At 42.6% G+C, this 16,382-nt stretch overlaps 1 protein-coding gene across 1 annotated transcript in view; it reads left to right on the top strand.

Moving 5' to 3' along the window:
• The window catches only part of iqsec2b (IQ motif and Sec7 domain ArfGEF 2b), a 33,624-nt gene extending 18,958 nt beyond the window's left edge, over positions 1 to 14,666 (top strand). Inside the window, 14 exon segments of the mRNA XM_072366797.1 lie at positions 6,394 to 6,679; positions 6,818 to 7,132; positions 7,322 to 8,376; positions 8,481 to 8,642; positions 8,873 to 8,995; positions 9,084 to 9,250; positions 9,515 to 9,654; positions 9,742 to 9,867; positions 9,958 to 10,057; positions 10,146 to 10,307; positions 10,497 to 10,691; positions 10,910 to 10,959; positions 11,235 to 12,287; positions 12,290 to 14,666. Coding sequence (XP_072222898.1) covers positions 6,394 to 6,679; positions 6,818 to 7,132; positions 7,322 to 8,376; positions 8,481 to 8,642; positions 8,873 to 8,995; positions 9,084 to 9,250; positions 9,515 to 9,654; positions 9,742 to 9,867; positions 9,958 to 10,057; positions 10,146 to 10,307; positions 10,497 to 10,691; positions 10,910 to 10,959; positions 11,235 to 12,287; positions 12,290 to 12,583 — 4,228 coding nt within the window. The 3' untranslated portion in view covers positions 12,584 to 14,666.
• Positions 14,667 to 16,382: the final 1,716 nt, after the last annotated feature.

Below are 16,382 nucleotides of genomic sequence, written 5' to 3'. Positions count from 1 at the left end.
ATTAAGATATGCAAATAAAGCACATTGTTATGGAGTAAACAGAAATGCTATTGGAAACATGACTTTGTTCCTACTCTCTTTTTGGAAAGAATTCTCAAGTGCAGCACTTTGATATATGCACACAAGCTGCAGAGGATGAATAAGATGCACTCAACCTTGAGCGAATTAGTGGGAACTGCCACAAAAACAGTTTCTTAGGATGTCAAATATAGACAAACTACTACTAAACTGAGAAATAAGAAAAAAAGGCAATGAAAGGTCACTCTTTTTTTGCCTTCCTCTCTGTTTATGAACGCATTTCTTATCATTATCACATGCTTCTGTGCCAGAGATTATCCAAAGAGGTTATGCTTCAAAAAGAACTGCCACTTTTTAGCTGCATCACTCTGTACAACACTTCTATTTGTCAGTTCACAGCTTTAGTTTAACCTGAAGGGGCTTCCTCTGCTGTCAAGAGCCTCTTTTAGCTTTGAACTGGACGGTCACAGGAAGAAGTGAGCAGTACATGCAGTACATGAGACAGCTGAGCAGCTGGAGAGTGTTGGCGGCGGAGGAATGCTCGGATCTGACCCTTGAATGATGCGATTGTTTCCTTTTAGTTTGGTCGTTTAAAAGATTGAGATCACATTTACTCTTCTGGGAGTAGTTTTACTGAGCTACTGAGTAGTTTTTCTGACCTTTTTTAAAACCTTGAGATTAATGGCAAATATTATCACGCCACAAATCACCAAAGCAATTAGCTGGGATATTACCGAAGGCTGCTCTGCACTTCTTATTATTCTGTGTCCGCATATTGAATTATGAGCTTTAGGACAAATGTGAAAATTTATACTGAACTTTGGTGATAAAAGGATTGGAAATTATACCCTCTAACTACACTGAGCCAATGCTTTGGTGGAAATAAGTCAACAGACAGATTGATGCAATTACTGGCATCCCCATGGCAGGCAGCAGAGAGGTTAATCCACCAGCCTTCGTGTCCTGCTGCGGGTTCAGTGGCACGGTCACATCCACTGCTGCGCTTTCAAGCTCACATACACAAGGACACACACTGTCAGCTCATCAATATTTGAAGATTGAAGGAAAGGAGCCAGGGAGTTAAAATTGTTCTTTACAACGCACAAGCCCATTCACTTTTCAATTTCTGCCCACTTCTTTGTTCTATAAAACTTAATCAGTGATCACTTTTTATTTTATTAGCATTCAACCATCTGTTTCAGCTCCAATTAAATGGTTGGAGGTAGTGAAACTGTTGGCTGGTCTTTTGGAAAGTGCCTCTGGAGAGGCTCTCTCTCTGGCATTGTAACTGGAAACAGGGTTTCTTACATAGATAATGAAATTCAGATGCCAGCTGTGATGTGGCCACATTCATGCTTTAAACGGCAAACCTTTTACACGAATCTCCTCGCCTTTTCTGTCTCTCCATGTTGTTGCCTGGTTGTAATGAAAGTCTTATTTACCTGTTTTCCTCTCCCCGGAGGCTAACACAACCTGCTGCTATTTTTATTTGACTTGTTGTTCACTCTTATAATTACATCTTTGATAAAGCGGAAGACTCTGGCCTGGTTACAGGGCAGTGATATTATTATATTTCAAAATCCTCACTGGGGTGTCTGGTACTGAGGGGTGCTCTGTAAAATCTGATCAGAAAATCAAGCACTTTATTTCTATAGTCCTTAAAATGTTGATGTTGTTAAATCATTTTAGCATTAGTTTGCTAGTTTTCTTTTTTATTCAAACATTAGATTTTGAATGCCGTTAAGAGAAAGAAAGATAAGAACCCAAAGACATGACTCTGGAATAATGAGTGGCACAAAAAATAAGAATAAATCTGTAAAAGAATTTTTTAAAAATACTTTGGGAAATAAATGCATAAATATGGAAATATGAAGACAAATGACAAAACATAAAGGAGCAATTAAAAGCTACTTGATTTAATTTGACAGTTATTTGTTCAATTATTCAATTGTATATTTAAATCATAAAAGTATATGTTAGACTTATTGAATGTTAATTAGACTGCTTTACCTTCAGTGTTTGTTCCGAGCCTGTCGGGTTTGAGCCACAATCTGGTTCAAACTACTTCAACTATTGTCTATTTATTTACCATAACTGCGCAACAAAATCTGTCTCTGAAGTCATTTGAGGTGAGAAGTAAACACTATTGTTGCCAAGTGTTCTCTCCTATTCCATCGACAAAACTGAATTTGGAGTTTGTTCTTGGCAAATAAAAGAAAAAAAAAATTAATGGATGCTTAAATTGAAATAGAACAATTTACGTTTGAGAAATAAAGGTATCTATTTAAAAATAAAAACAAACATAAATGGATGAACAAATATATTTAGGTATAGATAAAACACATTTGAATTGATGTTCTGTCGTTTGGCTTTATATTTCCAAACTGATTAATTTCTATGTATATTTCCTTGTTTTCTCATTTTTGTGGCATTCTTATCATTCCATAGTATCATTTTACAATGTTGCAAAAATCAGGAAGGCATGAAAAGCACAGGGGAGAAACTGCTGCTGTAAAGTGCCTGGGACAGAGATGACCTGGTAGAGAAGTAGTGGACCACTGGATATATATTGAGAAGCTGACTGGCAGAGAAGGAATAGGTGAATAGAGATTAGAGGCAGGATAGGTACTGCTACTACTGTCAAAGGTCAGGCAGTCGGAAGTAGCAATGCTTTGCTAAAATTGACCAGACTGAACGAATGGTTGGGCTGCATGATGGTGTGGTGGTTTACACTGTGCCTCATGGCACGAAGGTTCCTGGTCTGAATCCCAGCAGGGGCCTTTCTGTGGGGAGTCTTTATGTTCTCCCTGTGCACACATGGGTTCACTCTGTTAGATCAATTGAAGATGCTAAATTGACCTTAGGAGTGAGTGTTTTGTTTGTCTTTGTGTTGTTCCTGCAGCAGACTGGCAACCTGTCCAAGGCGTACTCTGTCTCTCGTAGCTGGAATAGGCTCCAGGCCCTGCCCTGTGACCCTGAATAGGATAAAGTGGGTACGGAAAATGAATGAATGAAGGATTTAATTACCAGCACTTAAATCTTAAAGTAACACTGTGTGTGGAATTTATGGGAATCTATTAGTAGAAATGCAGTATAATATTCATTAATTTATTTGCATTACTGTAAAAACAAGTTTTTTTGTTATTCTAGAACAAGCCCAATATACCCACAGATGGTACAGGGGGGCAACATGTTGCACTGCCACTTTTCTGTAATTACACATAGAGGACAAATAAACAGTGGTTCTAGAGAGGGACCACAGTAGTTTCTCCAATGTGCTTGAAAGAAGAGAATAAGCTAATGGATTTAATTGGTTCCAGCCTTTGCCTTGCTCCTTCAAGGCAAAGGTCTGTGTGTGTAAGGAAAGAATGCATACAATCATGTTATCCAGATGAAGAGTGTAAATTAGTCCATATCTAAGGTGAACAGCTTGAAGGTGGCTTTCAGTTTCATCCACAAAGACCAAAGCTGGATATGTCACATTTACTCACGCCACAATGTGTCACAGCTATGTTGGTCCGCAGCTCAAAATATAGTAGTTTCCTAATAAAGACTCAAAGATTTTAAAATCTTTACACTCTCTGGGCAGCAAAGTGTTTCAGTCTACATCTGCGTTTTAAAAAGGTAACATGACAACGTTTTGCATGGTTTACCAAAAATGGTAAAATCACACCAAATGTTACATGCTTAAATTTTTCTTTCAAAATTGCAACATGCTCTCCTTTGGCATTTTGTGGAAATGTGACTAATGTGATATTGCACAACAATTACATGTTCACTTTTATAAGGAGGTAGTATTACACCACGGACACCCACACTAGAGTGTGGGACACCAGTATAGTCTGGAAACACTCCACTTAACTGTTAGTTGCGGTTGGTTTGAGTTATGACATTACGCAGTGTTAATCATTACCATCTCACAATCTCTTCGCCATTGCTGGACAATCCTACATTTCAAAATAGTACCTATTACATGTGTTCTTGTGAGACCAGGCTGGGTATTGGACTAGCTGCATATAGACTGTGGAAATTAAAATTTCTGTGGGTATATTCTCAGATGATCCATATATTTGGTCTCTTAGTAAGTGGTAATTGTTACCATTAGATTTTCCTTTTTTTATGATATATAAACAGTTTGTAAGGACATTGAGCTACTATCCCTGTAGCAGCAATGATATGGGACAATTATATAAAATTAGACTTTTGGCGCCCTGAGGTTACTTCCTGATGTGCAGGACATCACAGTAAGATGACAATTTTCTGCGACAACCTGCGCTCCACAGAGGTTGTTATGTGACTAGTTTTTTCATGTCCTAAAAAGAAGCCATTTGAAGCAAGTCTGAGTTAGAGAGAATATTTATATTCATGCAGTTTAGGTGAGACAACATGACGATAGCGAAGTAAAATTTATTTTGTGAACTGATTTCTGTAAACCAACAGGTTTAGATGATGCAGAACTGGTCTGAGTCACTCTCTGCAAACATTCTTTTTTTTTAACTGTGCTCATAAAAAGGCAAGTATTATGTAGACTGTCATTCAACCTGTGGAGCATCTTCAACACCCACCTTAATAATGATAACAGTCAATACATTGTCATGGCAACTACGCTTCTTATCCTAACAACTGCCTCGCCGCCCACAGAAGTCCCACAGCAACCGTCACTAAGCAACCCCCTCCCTCTTCTCAGCTTCTCTATTTAAGGAGCAGAGGAGGAGGAATGATAAATGATGCTGCATAGGATTTACTTTTCAAGAGGATATGGAGTTATACACACAACTTGTTGCTCTTAATTGCTTTGCACAAAATGGAGAAAAAAAAATCCATCTTGTTAACTGTGTGACATATCTGTAGCATAGATAAAGATTTATTGGTGAATATCTTGGTTGTCGTAATATATATTTCCCAATAGATGTCAGAGTTGCCTTTTTATATTTTTGGCTTTTGAAAGACTCTTTTGTTTTGCTCCATAACAGCACTGTCCCTACTTCTGTTGTTAGAGTCAACAACCATTTAGCTAAGTCATGTGTCACTTGAAGGCACAGGATGTCCTGTTAAAGGACCCTGTATTGTTCAACTTTTCCCCCTCAGCCCACTCTAACGATTCTAAGTTTTGGTGTGAGAAATAACTGTGACGTTTGTGTTTCAACAATATCACTTACAAGATCAGAATTTCAGCTAATTAAAATGTTTCCTCGTTCCCTGAGTAGCTTTTTCCGTCTGGTCTTGTTATTACTAACTGAACGCTAAAACAGGAAGTGTCTGCAATCCAGCGGAACAATAACAACTCAAGAAGAGAGTGAGGGAGGACTGCAGATTTGTAGACTGTAGACTCAGAACAAAAATGTTAAATTCATGAAGACAAAATTTTGGTTGTTTTTTGTCATCTGATCTGAAATGTGATTCAGAGCCGAATATATGCTGGAGGTTGAAACCACACGAGCAGTGTTTTCCTGTCATGATCAGCCTCCTTTTTCATGTGCTGAATGTAGCGCTCCCACACAGCCCTGACCCTGGCTGTACTCTCTGCCTTGCTGTGGGACAGGGCACAGCTGACAGAAGGGGGTGCGGCTAACACAAGGAGGAAATGTAGGCAGGAGCATGTGACTGTAGTTGTTCTCCCAAACACACTCCGAGTGACCGACTGGGGTGGATTTTATCAGGTCAAAACGTTGTAACGGGACACTGAAGGATTTCTGGATTTACTTTACTTGGATAAGTTTAGTGATTATTAGAATGCTGATTGAATATAGGATATCTTTGGTTGCAAATTGTAACTGCTTCCAGTTATTTCTTTGTAATGGACGGGGAGAGAACCTGGTAGGAAATTTTAATGCGTGTATTATGTGATTTTTCACAGTAAGCTGGTGGTGCCTGTTTTACACCTGCTGCTAATGTAGCAACCTGATCCTTCCTGTCAGTATAGTGTTGCTGGTATGTGGCAGCGGAGGAGTGTGCCTAAATAATTGCTGACTTTTCACAATATTTTACTGCTGTTGTGTTTGTCTGACGAAGACAAACCTACTGTGAAGAAACACTAGTTGGCTTAGCAAAATATTAACCTAACCCTGGACTCCTCAAAAGAGGAGATACATGACAAAAACTTTTCTCTGTTGGATTACTAATATACTATGTAGACAAGGACAGTTGTGAGGTCTCGGGGCTGGCACTGCTTCAAACACTAAGAATTTGTCACTAATATAGATCCATCATGAGTTCCAGTAAGAGATGGTTAGTTCCACGGCGTTCAAAACTCTACAAGTAAGTCAATTTTTGTCAGTTCTGATGTACTTCTATTTAGCATGTCAAACGGTTTAGTTTAATACTTAGTCAGGTTGATTATTATTCATTCTAATAGCTTCTGCTTTTCTTCTGTAGTGTGGAAGGGGAATCCCAGTGTCCAGAGACAGGCACCCACAAAGACAGCTCTTTCGGCCAGACGCCTTACCTGCGAGGCTCAGAACGATACAGTGACAGCAGTAGTGGTGCTCCCAGGGGCGTTTCATGCGTGACTGGCTCCAGCTCTGCCAGCTTGGCCTGGGCACTGCGAACACGCCATCAACCTGCAAGCCTGGCCCTCCGTAAACAAGAGGAAGAAGAGAACAAGAGATGCAAGGCCCTTTCTGACAGCTATGAGCTGTCCACAGATCTGCAGGATAAGAAGGTAACAATACTCACGTTTCTGTTGGTCATAGGATTTGTGTCGCAAGTGTCTGTGTTGTTTAGCGTTTCCTGGGGCATCACGAGTCCATAACATCCACACTGCAAATCTATTTTTTTCTTCATCTCTCAACCTTTGCAGGTAGAGATGTTGGAGAGAAAGTATGGAGGCTCATTTGTAAGTCGGAGAGCAGCTAAGACCATTCAAACTGCTTTCAGACAGTATCGCATGAACAAGAACTTTGAGCGCCTCCGAAGCTCCGCCTCAGAGAGTCGCATGACACGCCGCATCATCCTGTCCAACATGAGACTTCAGTATTCCTTTGACGAGCGGCAGCCTCAGCAGCAGGCCCAGACACAGACGAACTTCACCCATGTGGCCATAGGGCCTCCTCACTCCCCCGATCCAGATCGCCCTGGAGACTTCACCCACCTAGAGGACTCCTTCTCCAAACAGGTAAAATTGTTGTGAGTTGTTTTTGTACGATGACCTTAACAAAAAAGTAAAGCTAAACCAAACTAGACTGATCAAACAAGCAGACAAACCAACTAAACTGCCTCTCTACTGTTGTCATCCTTAAACCCAGAAAGCATCCTGTTGACACAAAGTTTTTGGTTTAGAACTGCTCCCCTCTCTTCTCTTCAGGTAAAGTCCTTGGCTGACTCCATAGATGATGCCCTTACCTGCCGCGCGGGTCGCGATGACTCCCAGGAGGGCAGCAGGGAAGGCGGAGGAATCAGTGAAGACTTTGGAGAGTGTATGTGGAGCAGTAGCAGCAATCCCTCCTCCCAGAGAGGTTTGGGAGAACGAGGCAGGGGTGCCGGAGGAGGGCTCAGTATGCATGGTGACAGTACAGCCACTTCGTATAGTGATGTCACCCTTTACATGGATGACGGTATGCCCTCCTCTCCGCTATCCCTCGACCGGGCACCCAGCAGCACAGATACAGAGTACTGGGGCCCTGTTGGTGGCGTAGGAGGTCGAGAGGACAGCAGGGATACTGAGGGAGGTGGCAGCAGTAACAGTCGGCGCAGCACCCCATGTACTGAGTGCAGAGACTACCGTCAAAGGGGTGCACACCTGCCTCTTCTCACTATTGAGCCACCCAGTGATAGCTCAGTAGACATGAGTGATCGCTCAGAACGGGGCTCCCTGAACAGACAGCTGGTCTACGAGCAGGAACCAGGGGTAGGTTCAGGCTCCCCTCAGGGAACCCTCAAACACTCCCCGAACACAGGCAGCCGCACCTCCTCTGCAGCAGCTGCCCAGGGTCAGACCCGGGCTCCTGGCAGACCCATACCCACACATATCCCACACCAGGTGGCAGCCCACCACCACCATCACCACCACCCTATCCATCACCATCAGTACCCTGACACACCCTCATCCTCCTCCTCCCCGCAGCAGCCCCCCACCACCCCTCTGTCGTCCTCCTCCTCTACAGCTCTGCCACCTGGTGGTCTGGAGCAACCGTGCTGCTCCGACGGAGACAATGACTCACTCAACTCCACCACCAACTCCAACGAGACAGTCAACTGCAGCTCAGGCTCCTCATCTCAGGACAGCTTGAGGGAGCCTCTGCCTCCTCTAGGAAAGCAGACTTACCAGAGAGAGAGCCGGCATAGCTGGGACTCTCCACCCTTCAACAGCGATGTGGTGCAGAGACGCCAGTACCGCATCGGTCTCAATCTTTACAATAAGTAAGATGTCGTACTAATAAATACAAATACTTGCAAGTAACTATCAAGATGGTGTACATACAGATGCAGGGAAAACGTTCATGGTAATGTTTCTTCAACTACAGGAAGCCAGAGAAAGGGATCCAGTACCTGATAGAGAGAGGTTTTGTATCAGACACGCCTGTCGGGATTGCTCGTTTCATCCTGGAGAGAAAAGGCCTCAGCAGGCAAATGATTGGAGAGTTTCTGGGAAACCGACAGAAACAATTCAACAAAGATGTTTTAGAGTGAGTACTCAAAAGAGAGATTGGATTTTTTTTTCGGACAAACACTTGTATTAGATCAGAAAGTGCAAGACAAACATGTCTAAAAGCTCCAGATGAATCTATACTAATCTATACCTCTTACCCCACACATATAAGAAATATAACAGGTGACTCGATACTCAAACCCTGCATGGGTGGTTAAATGAGTCTGCTGGGTGTGTAGTAATCGTGACCTCTGATATGTGTTTCAGCTGTGTGGTGGATGAGATGGATTTCTCAGGTATGGACATCGATGATGCTCTGAGGAAATTCCAGGCCCAAATTAAAGTTCAAGGAGAGGCCCAAAAGGTGGAGAGGCTTATAGAGGCATTCAGGTTTGTATGTACCATGTAGTTAAAAGCCTAGATTTCAGTTGCTGTGGCTCAAATTTAAAACATTTGGTCGTGTTGTTTTTGTCCTCAGTCAGAGATATTGTGTGTGTAATCCGACCCTGGTTCGGCAGTTCCAGAACCCTGACACCATCTTCATCCTGGCCTTTGCCATAATCCTCCTCAACACAGATATGTACAGTCCAAATGTCAAAGCTGAGAGGAAGATGAAACTTGACGATTTCATCAAGAACTTGAGAGGTGCTGTTGGACAGAAAAGACAAATTCACTCACTGAATGACTTGAAGAAACACATCAGTTTTAGCATGCACTTATGATATGTAACAAAATATTATGTAACCTAAGTGTTGCTAAGTTGGTGGATTGCAATAGTTTAGGAAGCAGGACTTTTATGTATTCTTATTTTTAATTAACTTTCAGATAAATCTTGTGTGTGACTGTATGAAGAAATGTATATGGTGCAAATAGTTCATAAAACCATTCATGTCCTTGGATTTACCCAAGGTGTAGATAATGGTCAGGATATACCCAGGGACCTGTTGGTTGGGATCTACCAGCGAATACAGAAATGGGAGTTACGGACCAATGATGACCATGTGTCCCAAGTGCAGGCAGTGGAGAGGGTCATTGTGGGCAAGAAGCCTGTAAGTTTCTACAGCCATCCATGGGGCTCTGTAATATGTTTTTGCAAAAACTTTCCTCATATATTTGTTCTGCTTTTGCCCATATAGGTGCTATCTCTTCCCCATCGAAGGCTGGTATGTTGCTGCCAGCTCTATGAGGTGCCTGACCCCAACAGACCTCAGAGGACAGGAGTGCACCAACGAGAGGTCTTTCTCTTTAATGACCTGCTGGTGGTAAGACTCACTGTTATCAATTATTAAGAGATGGCAGTGTGTGTTATTTATAAGGCGCTGTAAAAGTATTCTCTTTTTGTTTTGCACCAGGTGACAAAAATCTTCCAGAAGAAGAAAACCTCAGTGACTTATAGTTTTAGACAGTCTTTCCCTTTGGTTGAGATGCAAGTGCACATGTTCCAAAACTCATGTAAGAAACTATTTTCCTTTTGAACCGTTTAATTATTTGTAGTTATCATATTTGATGTCAGTATTTATTCCTCCCTGGTTGCATTTAGACTACCCTCATGGCATACGGCTGACCTCAGCGAGCCTGGGAGGGGAGAGAAAGATTCTTATTGTCTTTATGGCGCCCAGTCAGCAAGACCGCACCCGCTTTGTTAGCGACCTCAGGGAGAGTATCGCTGAAGTGCAAGAGATGGAAAAATATCGAGTGGAATGTAAGCACTCCATCTGGTGTCTATTTCTGTGAATTACACTTTGAATGTTAGACCGCAAAGGCACGTGCAACAGTGCCTCTGTTTATAGAGAACAGAGAGTTTGTTAAGTGTTTGGTGAAGATGCCATTTGGCTCATTCTTCTCTGTGCTTCATTTGATATTCCCCTGTGCACACTGTGTGAATTTTCAGCGGAGTTGGAGAAACAGAAAGGTGTGATGCGGCCCAGCTTGCTAGCTGGAAGTGTGGTTGGAGGAGGTGTAGGTGTGAAGAGCGATGTTGTGAATGGCACCTTGGGAAGGACAAGTTTTGATGACAACTGCTCAGTGGGCGAGGGTCTCAAACGCACGGCACTCAGCTCTTCTCTCAGGGATCTATCAGAGACAGGTGAGACAGCATCGCCACAGCAGCGGGGCCAGTCCTATGTCATTAGTATCAGCTGGGTAGCATGATCTTGGGCTCTTTTTCTTATGCTACATTCTTGCTCTTTCCTGCTGACATTCAGACACAGCTCATATGGCTTTTGTCATTTCAAGTAAAAAAAAATGAACAAACATATCAATCACTCACGCTTTGCTAATATGATTCTTTCTGGTGGGGTGCAGGGAAACGTGGTCGCAGGAACAGTGTTGGTTCTCTGGACAGTACCATGGAAGTAAGTGTCTGTGTAAGACTAGATTTAGGACTGTAACTTTCAACAGAGTTGCACTTCCCCCGCTTTTCTTCCAAAGCATGCCCAGTGTTTGTATAGTGTGCATATACAGTATGCATGCCTGTTTGTGTGTTCTGCACTGACTCCTTTTGCATGGCTATGGGTAATCAAAATCGTCCAAGCATGTCTTATGTGACAATGTGAGCAGAACGGGAAGTTATACTTTTAGTAATTCTTCCGTGTTTTTTCTGAAGTCTGATGACACTTCATCTTCCCAGGGCTCCATCATTAGCAGCCCACAGCCTCATCAGCGCTATCCTGTGCCAGGTATACTTCCTGGCTGTTATGGAACAGAAGACTTCCGGCCTCACCGCCCCATCCTGAGCCCCGGGACAGGGGTGGGGGGTGGGCCGGGGCAGCAACATACCACTGCTGGGACAGGAGTTGGGGGAGTCTCCAGCAGTGTAGAGAGAGCAGGAGCGGGGAGCGGCCCTGGGGGGAGCACCAGCAGCAACAACAGCGGCTCCTTCCTGGGCTCCCTATTTGGCAGCAAACGCGCCAAACCACCAGGGCCCCTTATTCCACCGGGGCCACCCTACCCCGCACCTGTACCCCCACCGACTACGGGAGGGCCCCCGCCTCACTCCCCTTCATCTCTATGCCAGCTGGACGGGGGTTCTTCCAAAATCCAGGCACTGCACGCACAGTACTGTCACGCGGGCACCGTACAGCCTCCGCCACCTTACTACCATCACCATCGCTACCACATCCAAACTGTCCCTCCACCTTTGCAAGGTGTGCCTCCTCATACTTTACAGAGAGGCCAACTACCCTGTCGTCCACCACACGTCCAGCACCCGCAGCTGGCCCATCTCTCCCAGCTCTCCCAGCATGGGCTTCCGGGTCGTTACAACAACATGGTGGTAGGATGTCCCCCACCCCTTTCTCCTCTCTCCCAACATTCCCAGAACCCACAGTTCACCCTCTACCATGTGCAGCCCACACACTCCATCAGAGGGGGAGGCGGCCCTGGTACCAAACCTCCACTAACCTTGTCTCACTCCCACCCCCACCCCCACGCACACTCCCAAACCCACCCCGGACACGTTCTCACACCACACCCTGCCAGCCACTCTACCCACCAAACACACTTTATATTCGGCACTCTGCCCCACAATCTACCATCCGGCTCCGTCAATTCGCATCACGCAGCCTCCGCCGCCCCGTATCTGCCCCAGTACCCTCCTCTCTCCTCTATCCCTCCTCCCCCACCACACTCCCCTTTACCCCCCCCTTCGTCCCCCCTTACCCCTCTTACGCCTATCTCCCCTCTCCCCCCCCAGCACCCCGGGCAGCCTCAGCAGGGGCCGCAGGTGACGGGGGCTGGAGCGACAGGTACAGGGGGCAGCTCCAAATCCAAGCCTATCAACCGGATAAGTACCGTGGTGTGAGCAGGATTTGGGGCTCCAGGGATCAGAGGTCAGATAACAGATTGGTGGAGGTGGGCAGATCTAAAGCTAGAACCAAATCTGCCCGGACAGAAAGTAACAGCAGCAGCGCTGGTGACAAGAAGAAACGCAGTCTGCTTCGACTCTGTTACTTTCACCTCCGCTTCCCGCACATGTAGGTGGAGATAGGGAGCACAGCAAGAGTTAAATAATATGTGCCCACATCCTTATAACCTGCCGCAACAGAGCAACACACACTACATGAACACAGATTCCACATATTGCCACATACAATCAAAAAAGTCTATAGCCATATAGTTTAAGATGAAACTAAATCTATATCGAGTTATACTGCCTCAGTTTTAACTGTTTGAAGTCAAGTTGAGTATGTATGAGACTATGTACAGTGCCAAGATGTGATAATATGACAGTGGTCCAACAGAGACTAAACGTGTTCACCTGCTTAGATGGGGATGTAAATAAAGACTGAACCACTAAATGCATTCCAGTGGCGTTTTGCATTGACAAACAGAAGAAAGTTGCCAAAAAAGAAAAGAAAAGTCCCTTGACTTTGCAATAATTTACCTAATTTCATGATGTCTCCATCCATTCTTGCGGGTTTCGCTTTGCTGACAGGCATTTTTTCTTTCTCAAGAAAACCTCAGATTTGTTGCTCTGTCTTAAATTTCTGAAAGCAGTGCACGGTTCTCTGACAGTCTTTTGCTTAAGGGTCTTTTTTTGTGTTAGCAAGAGGTTTTATGACACTTTCCATGTGGGGTATGGAAATCTATGATACAAACAATAATATATTTTGAATGTTTCTAAAGCTTCTTGCTGTTTTATTGATATTATGATATACCTGCTATGAGTATGATGAATATTGTCCAATAATTGTTTTGATCAGTGATTAATTATATCAGCAGATGTTTGTACATGGTTATAGAGAATGTATGCGCATACAGATTCTCTCAGTTTGCCATAACCACTAGAGGGTATTCTGATATGTGAAGTGTGATTTATTTTCACAGTACCATAGTATCCATAATGTTGAGTTTTAAATAACTAGTATTTTTGACTGTTGAAAATTTGAACACAGATAATGTTCCTCATTTTCTTATCTGTTTGTTGTGAGCAAACAGACACAACTTCTTAGATGAGGCAACCAACGAACCTTGAATTCACAGAGTCAATTTAAGTGGGGTTGTTAAGATTGGATACACATGATTATTCAGGGCTCCTATGCCCACTTCCTCGCAGTCGTCAGATTTATTCATTCTGCGTTTTTCTATGTATTTGAAAGAAGCACGCTTTTACATGAGTTTTCGTGGTTTTGCACATGTGATGTCTTCAGTCAGAAATTGCCTTCTTCTGACTCTCCCTGTCCTGACACTTTCAGAAATCTCTTATTACATTTTCTAATGCCTTGGCACCCTGCTGAGGGCTTCTTGTTGGAAAATATTACGAGAATCACGAATGTAAAATAACCTACAGGTACATACTGAAATTCCTGTTCTTATTTTTTCCCCATGGGCCTCGCGTAAGTGTTACCCCTTTTGCTACTGCAATCTTTGAAAGTACAATTGAGCACTAACGTAGTTTAACTCAGTGCCACTGATTACCACGTGAAAAACTAGGAGAGACCGAATCGGAGAGCACAAAATAAAGATGTCTGATGAACAAGCTGCTGAAAAAGATGCAAAAATTCCAGAAGATTTGAAGTGTCAAAAAAAAAGGTTTTTTTAAGAAGGTTTGGAGAGAGTCAAGATCGTTAAATGAAGATTTTAGATGTATGTGTTGCTATCCTTTTCTTTTAATGGTGTCCTTTTTAACTCTTCTTGCATGAGTATATCTGCACTTATTGAATAGATTGTACTGTATAAACCTGAATGTACATATTAAACTATACATAGGCTTCTTATAGATACGGGATGAACTGCTCCCATTCTGTATTCAGGTGCGTGCATGTGAGTGCCACTTAGTATGCACATATACAACAAGGACAGGCACAGGAGGTGTTGGCCTAAAGGAATATTGACCTCTATTTCTTTTCTTATTATTTCAGACTGACGGTGCGAGAATGAGTTACAGTGACAAATTCAATTCAAGCCTGATGAAGGTTTATATGTCAGTGCACTTACTGATATTATTTTAAACATTATTTACATTTTTTTCTTTGTATATGTATTATGTGTACTGAAAGAATAGAGAATTGAGATGTGAATATTTATTGCTTCTGATAAATTAAAGTGTCCTTGCAGTGAAGTGACCAGTGTGTGTGTGTAGTTTGTGTGACAGTAAAGCAAAATAAGGTACATAAGTTAAGGTTTCTGTGACATAAGGCACTATGACAATGATATGAACTTATATGAACAGCATTATAGTCAATTTATAAAACTATTGTCTTCAATTATGCACAGACGTGTTATTTGTCTTCAAATATTATTTTTTAATGCTGTTCAACCTCATCTGCTCATTTCAAAACTCGAGCAAATGAGCATCAGTATTTTTATCAAGTGGCATCATGCAGTTGTAACCAGTCAAAGTCAGCATGTAAGAGTCAACAACATCCTGTCGGAATCCAGGCCGATCAACACAGGAACTCTGCAGGCCCAGTTCTTTTTATACTATTCACAAACAATTGCAGTCGCTCCGTGAAACTTTGTTTTTTAAATTTCCTGGCAACACCACCCCCCTCAGCTTACAGAACAATGACACAAATCCACCAGCTCACTTTTCTAAAATAGAAAACTTTTAACAATGGGGACATTTTTTTTCTCATTTACAACGGACACTTGTTTTGTTTTTTTTAAAGCATACTTAGCGTGTACAGTTAGGGAAAGATGGCTCTATTTCTGTATCCTACCCGGCAGCATTAGAGCTTAGTCAGATATGGGATGCCAGCATGGTCTCATTATACAACTAAAAACTAAGCTTGTACAACTACTACACACTGAAGTAACAGTCGCTCTACTTGATTTATCTGCCCATACTTAGACAAGCTCAGAGGACACTGATCAACTCATCACATATCCTCTACAAGGACTATGAGCTTTTGTTCTGAGGCTGACAACAGAGTTTCCCACTGTTGATGTAACTGTTTCGAAAATTGTTTTGTTTCTACCTCTATTAATCTTTCAAACAAATCTGTATGAGGCTAAACAGTTTGTGCAACAGTGCTTTACTGTTGGGTATGTGCAGTGTCTGTTTTTGTAATAGGTATGCAAGGTTCTGTCTGGATGATGGGAATTTAGTTCGGTACGAAACTATGATTAGATTTTTCTGTAACGGTGAATTCATGCATGGAAATAGTAAATGATTGTTCACCACTCAAAGTGTTTTTACACAACAAGCCACATTCACCCATTTACACAAACTCGTACAGCACTTTTCAGTCCATACTGTGTTAGAGGCCAAGCGGTGTTGTTTTGTTGATGACTCGCACTCAGTCTCGGGGTCAGTGTCTTGCCCAAGGACACTTCAAGCAAGCAGGGCATTAAACCACCAACTTTCTGATTGTCAGATAACGCTGTTCCACCTGAACTACAGACACGTTTGTAGCATTAGCACTGTGAAGCATTTAGGCCCAAAACAAACTTCCCCACAGGAGGATAAAGCGTAAAGAAACATATTATAGAAAGTGGCAAAAATGATGAAAGCGTTTTTCAAAACACAAGTGACACATACAGAAAATAAATTGAATTCAAATATTTTGTGTAGATTTTTGAGGCCAATTGATTACTGTTTGTGATATATTCAAATAAATTCAAATTTATTTATATAGCCCTTTACAATAGTCCAAAGGTACCCAAAATGCTTTACAATAAAGCCATAAAACACAAAAACAATACATAAAAACGCATTTTTAAAAAGTGCTGTAGGGCTGCAACGCTGCAGGGAATTAAAAGCCTTCCAGAAGTACATAGAAAGGACCTGACAGAAAGAACACACCTAACGCCACCTAACACCGAACGCCAGACT

The sequence above is a fragment of the Leuresthes tenuis genome, unplaced genomic scaffold, assembly GCF_036924035.1.
Source record: "Leuresthes tenuis unplaced genomic scaffold, fLeuTen1.0.hap1 SCAF_16, whole genome shotgun sequence".
Taxonomy (NCBI): domain Eukaryota; kingdom Metazoa; phylum Chordata; class Actinopteri; order Atheriniformes; family Atherinopsidae; genus Leuresthes; species Leuresthes tenuis.
This window is presented reverse-complemented; position numbering and strand designations above follow the sequence as displayed.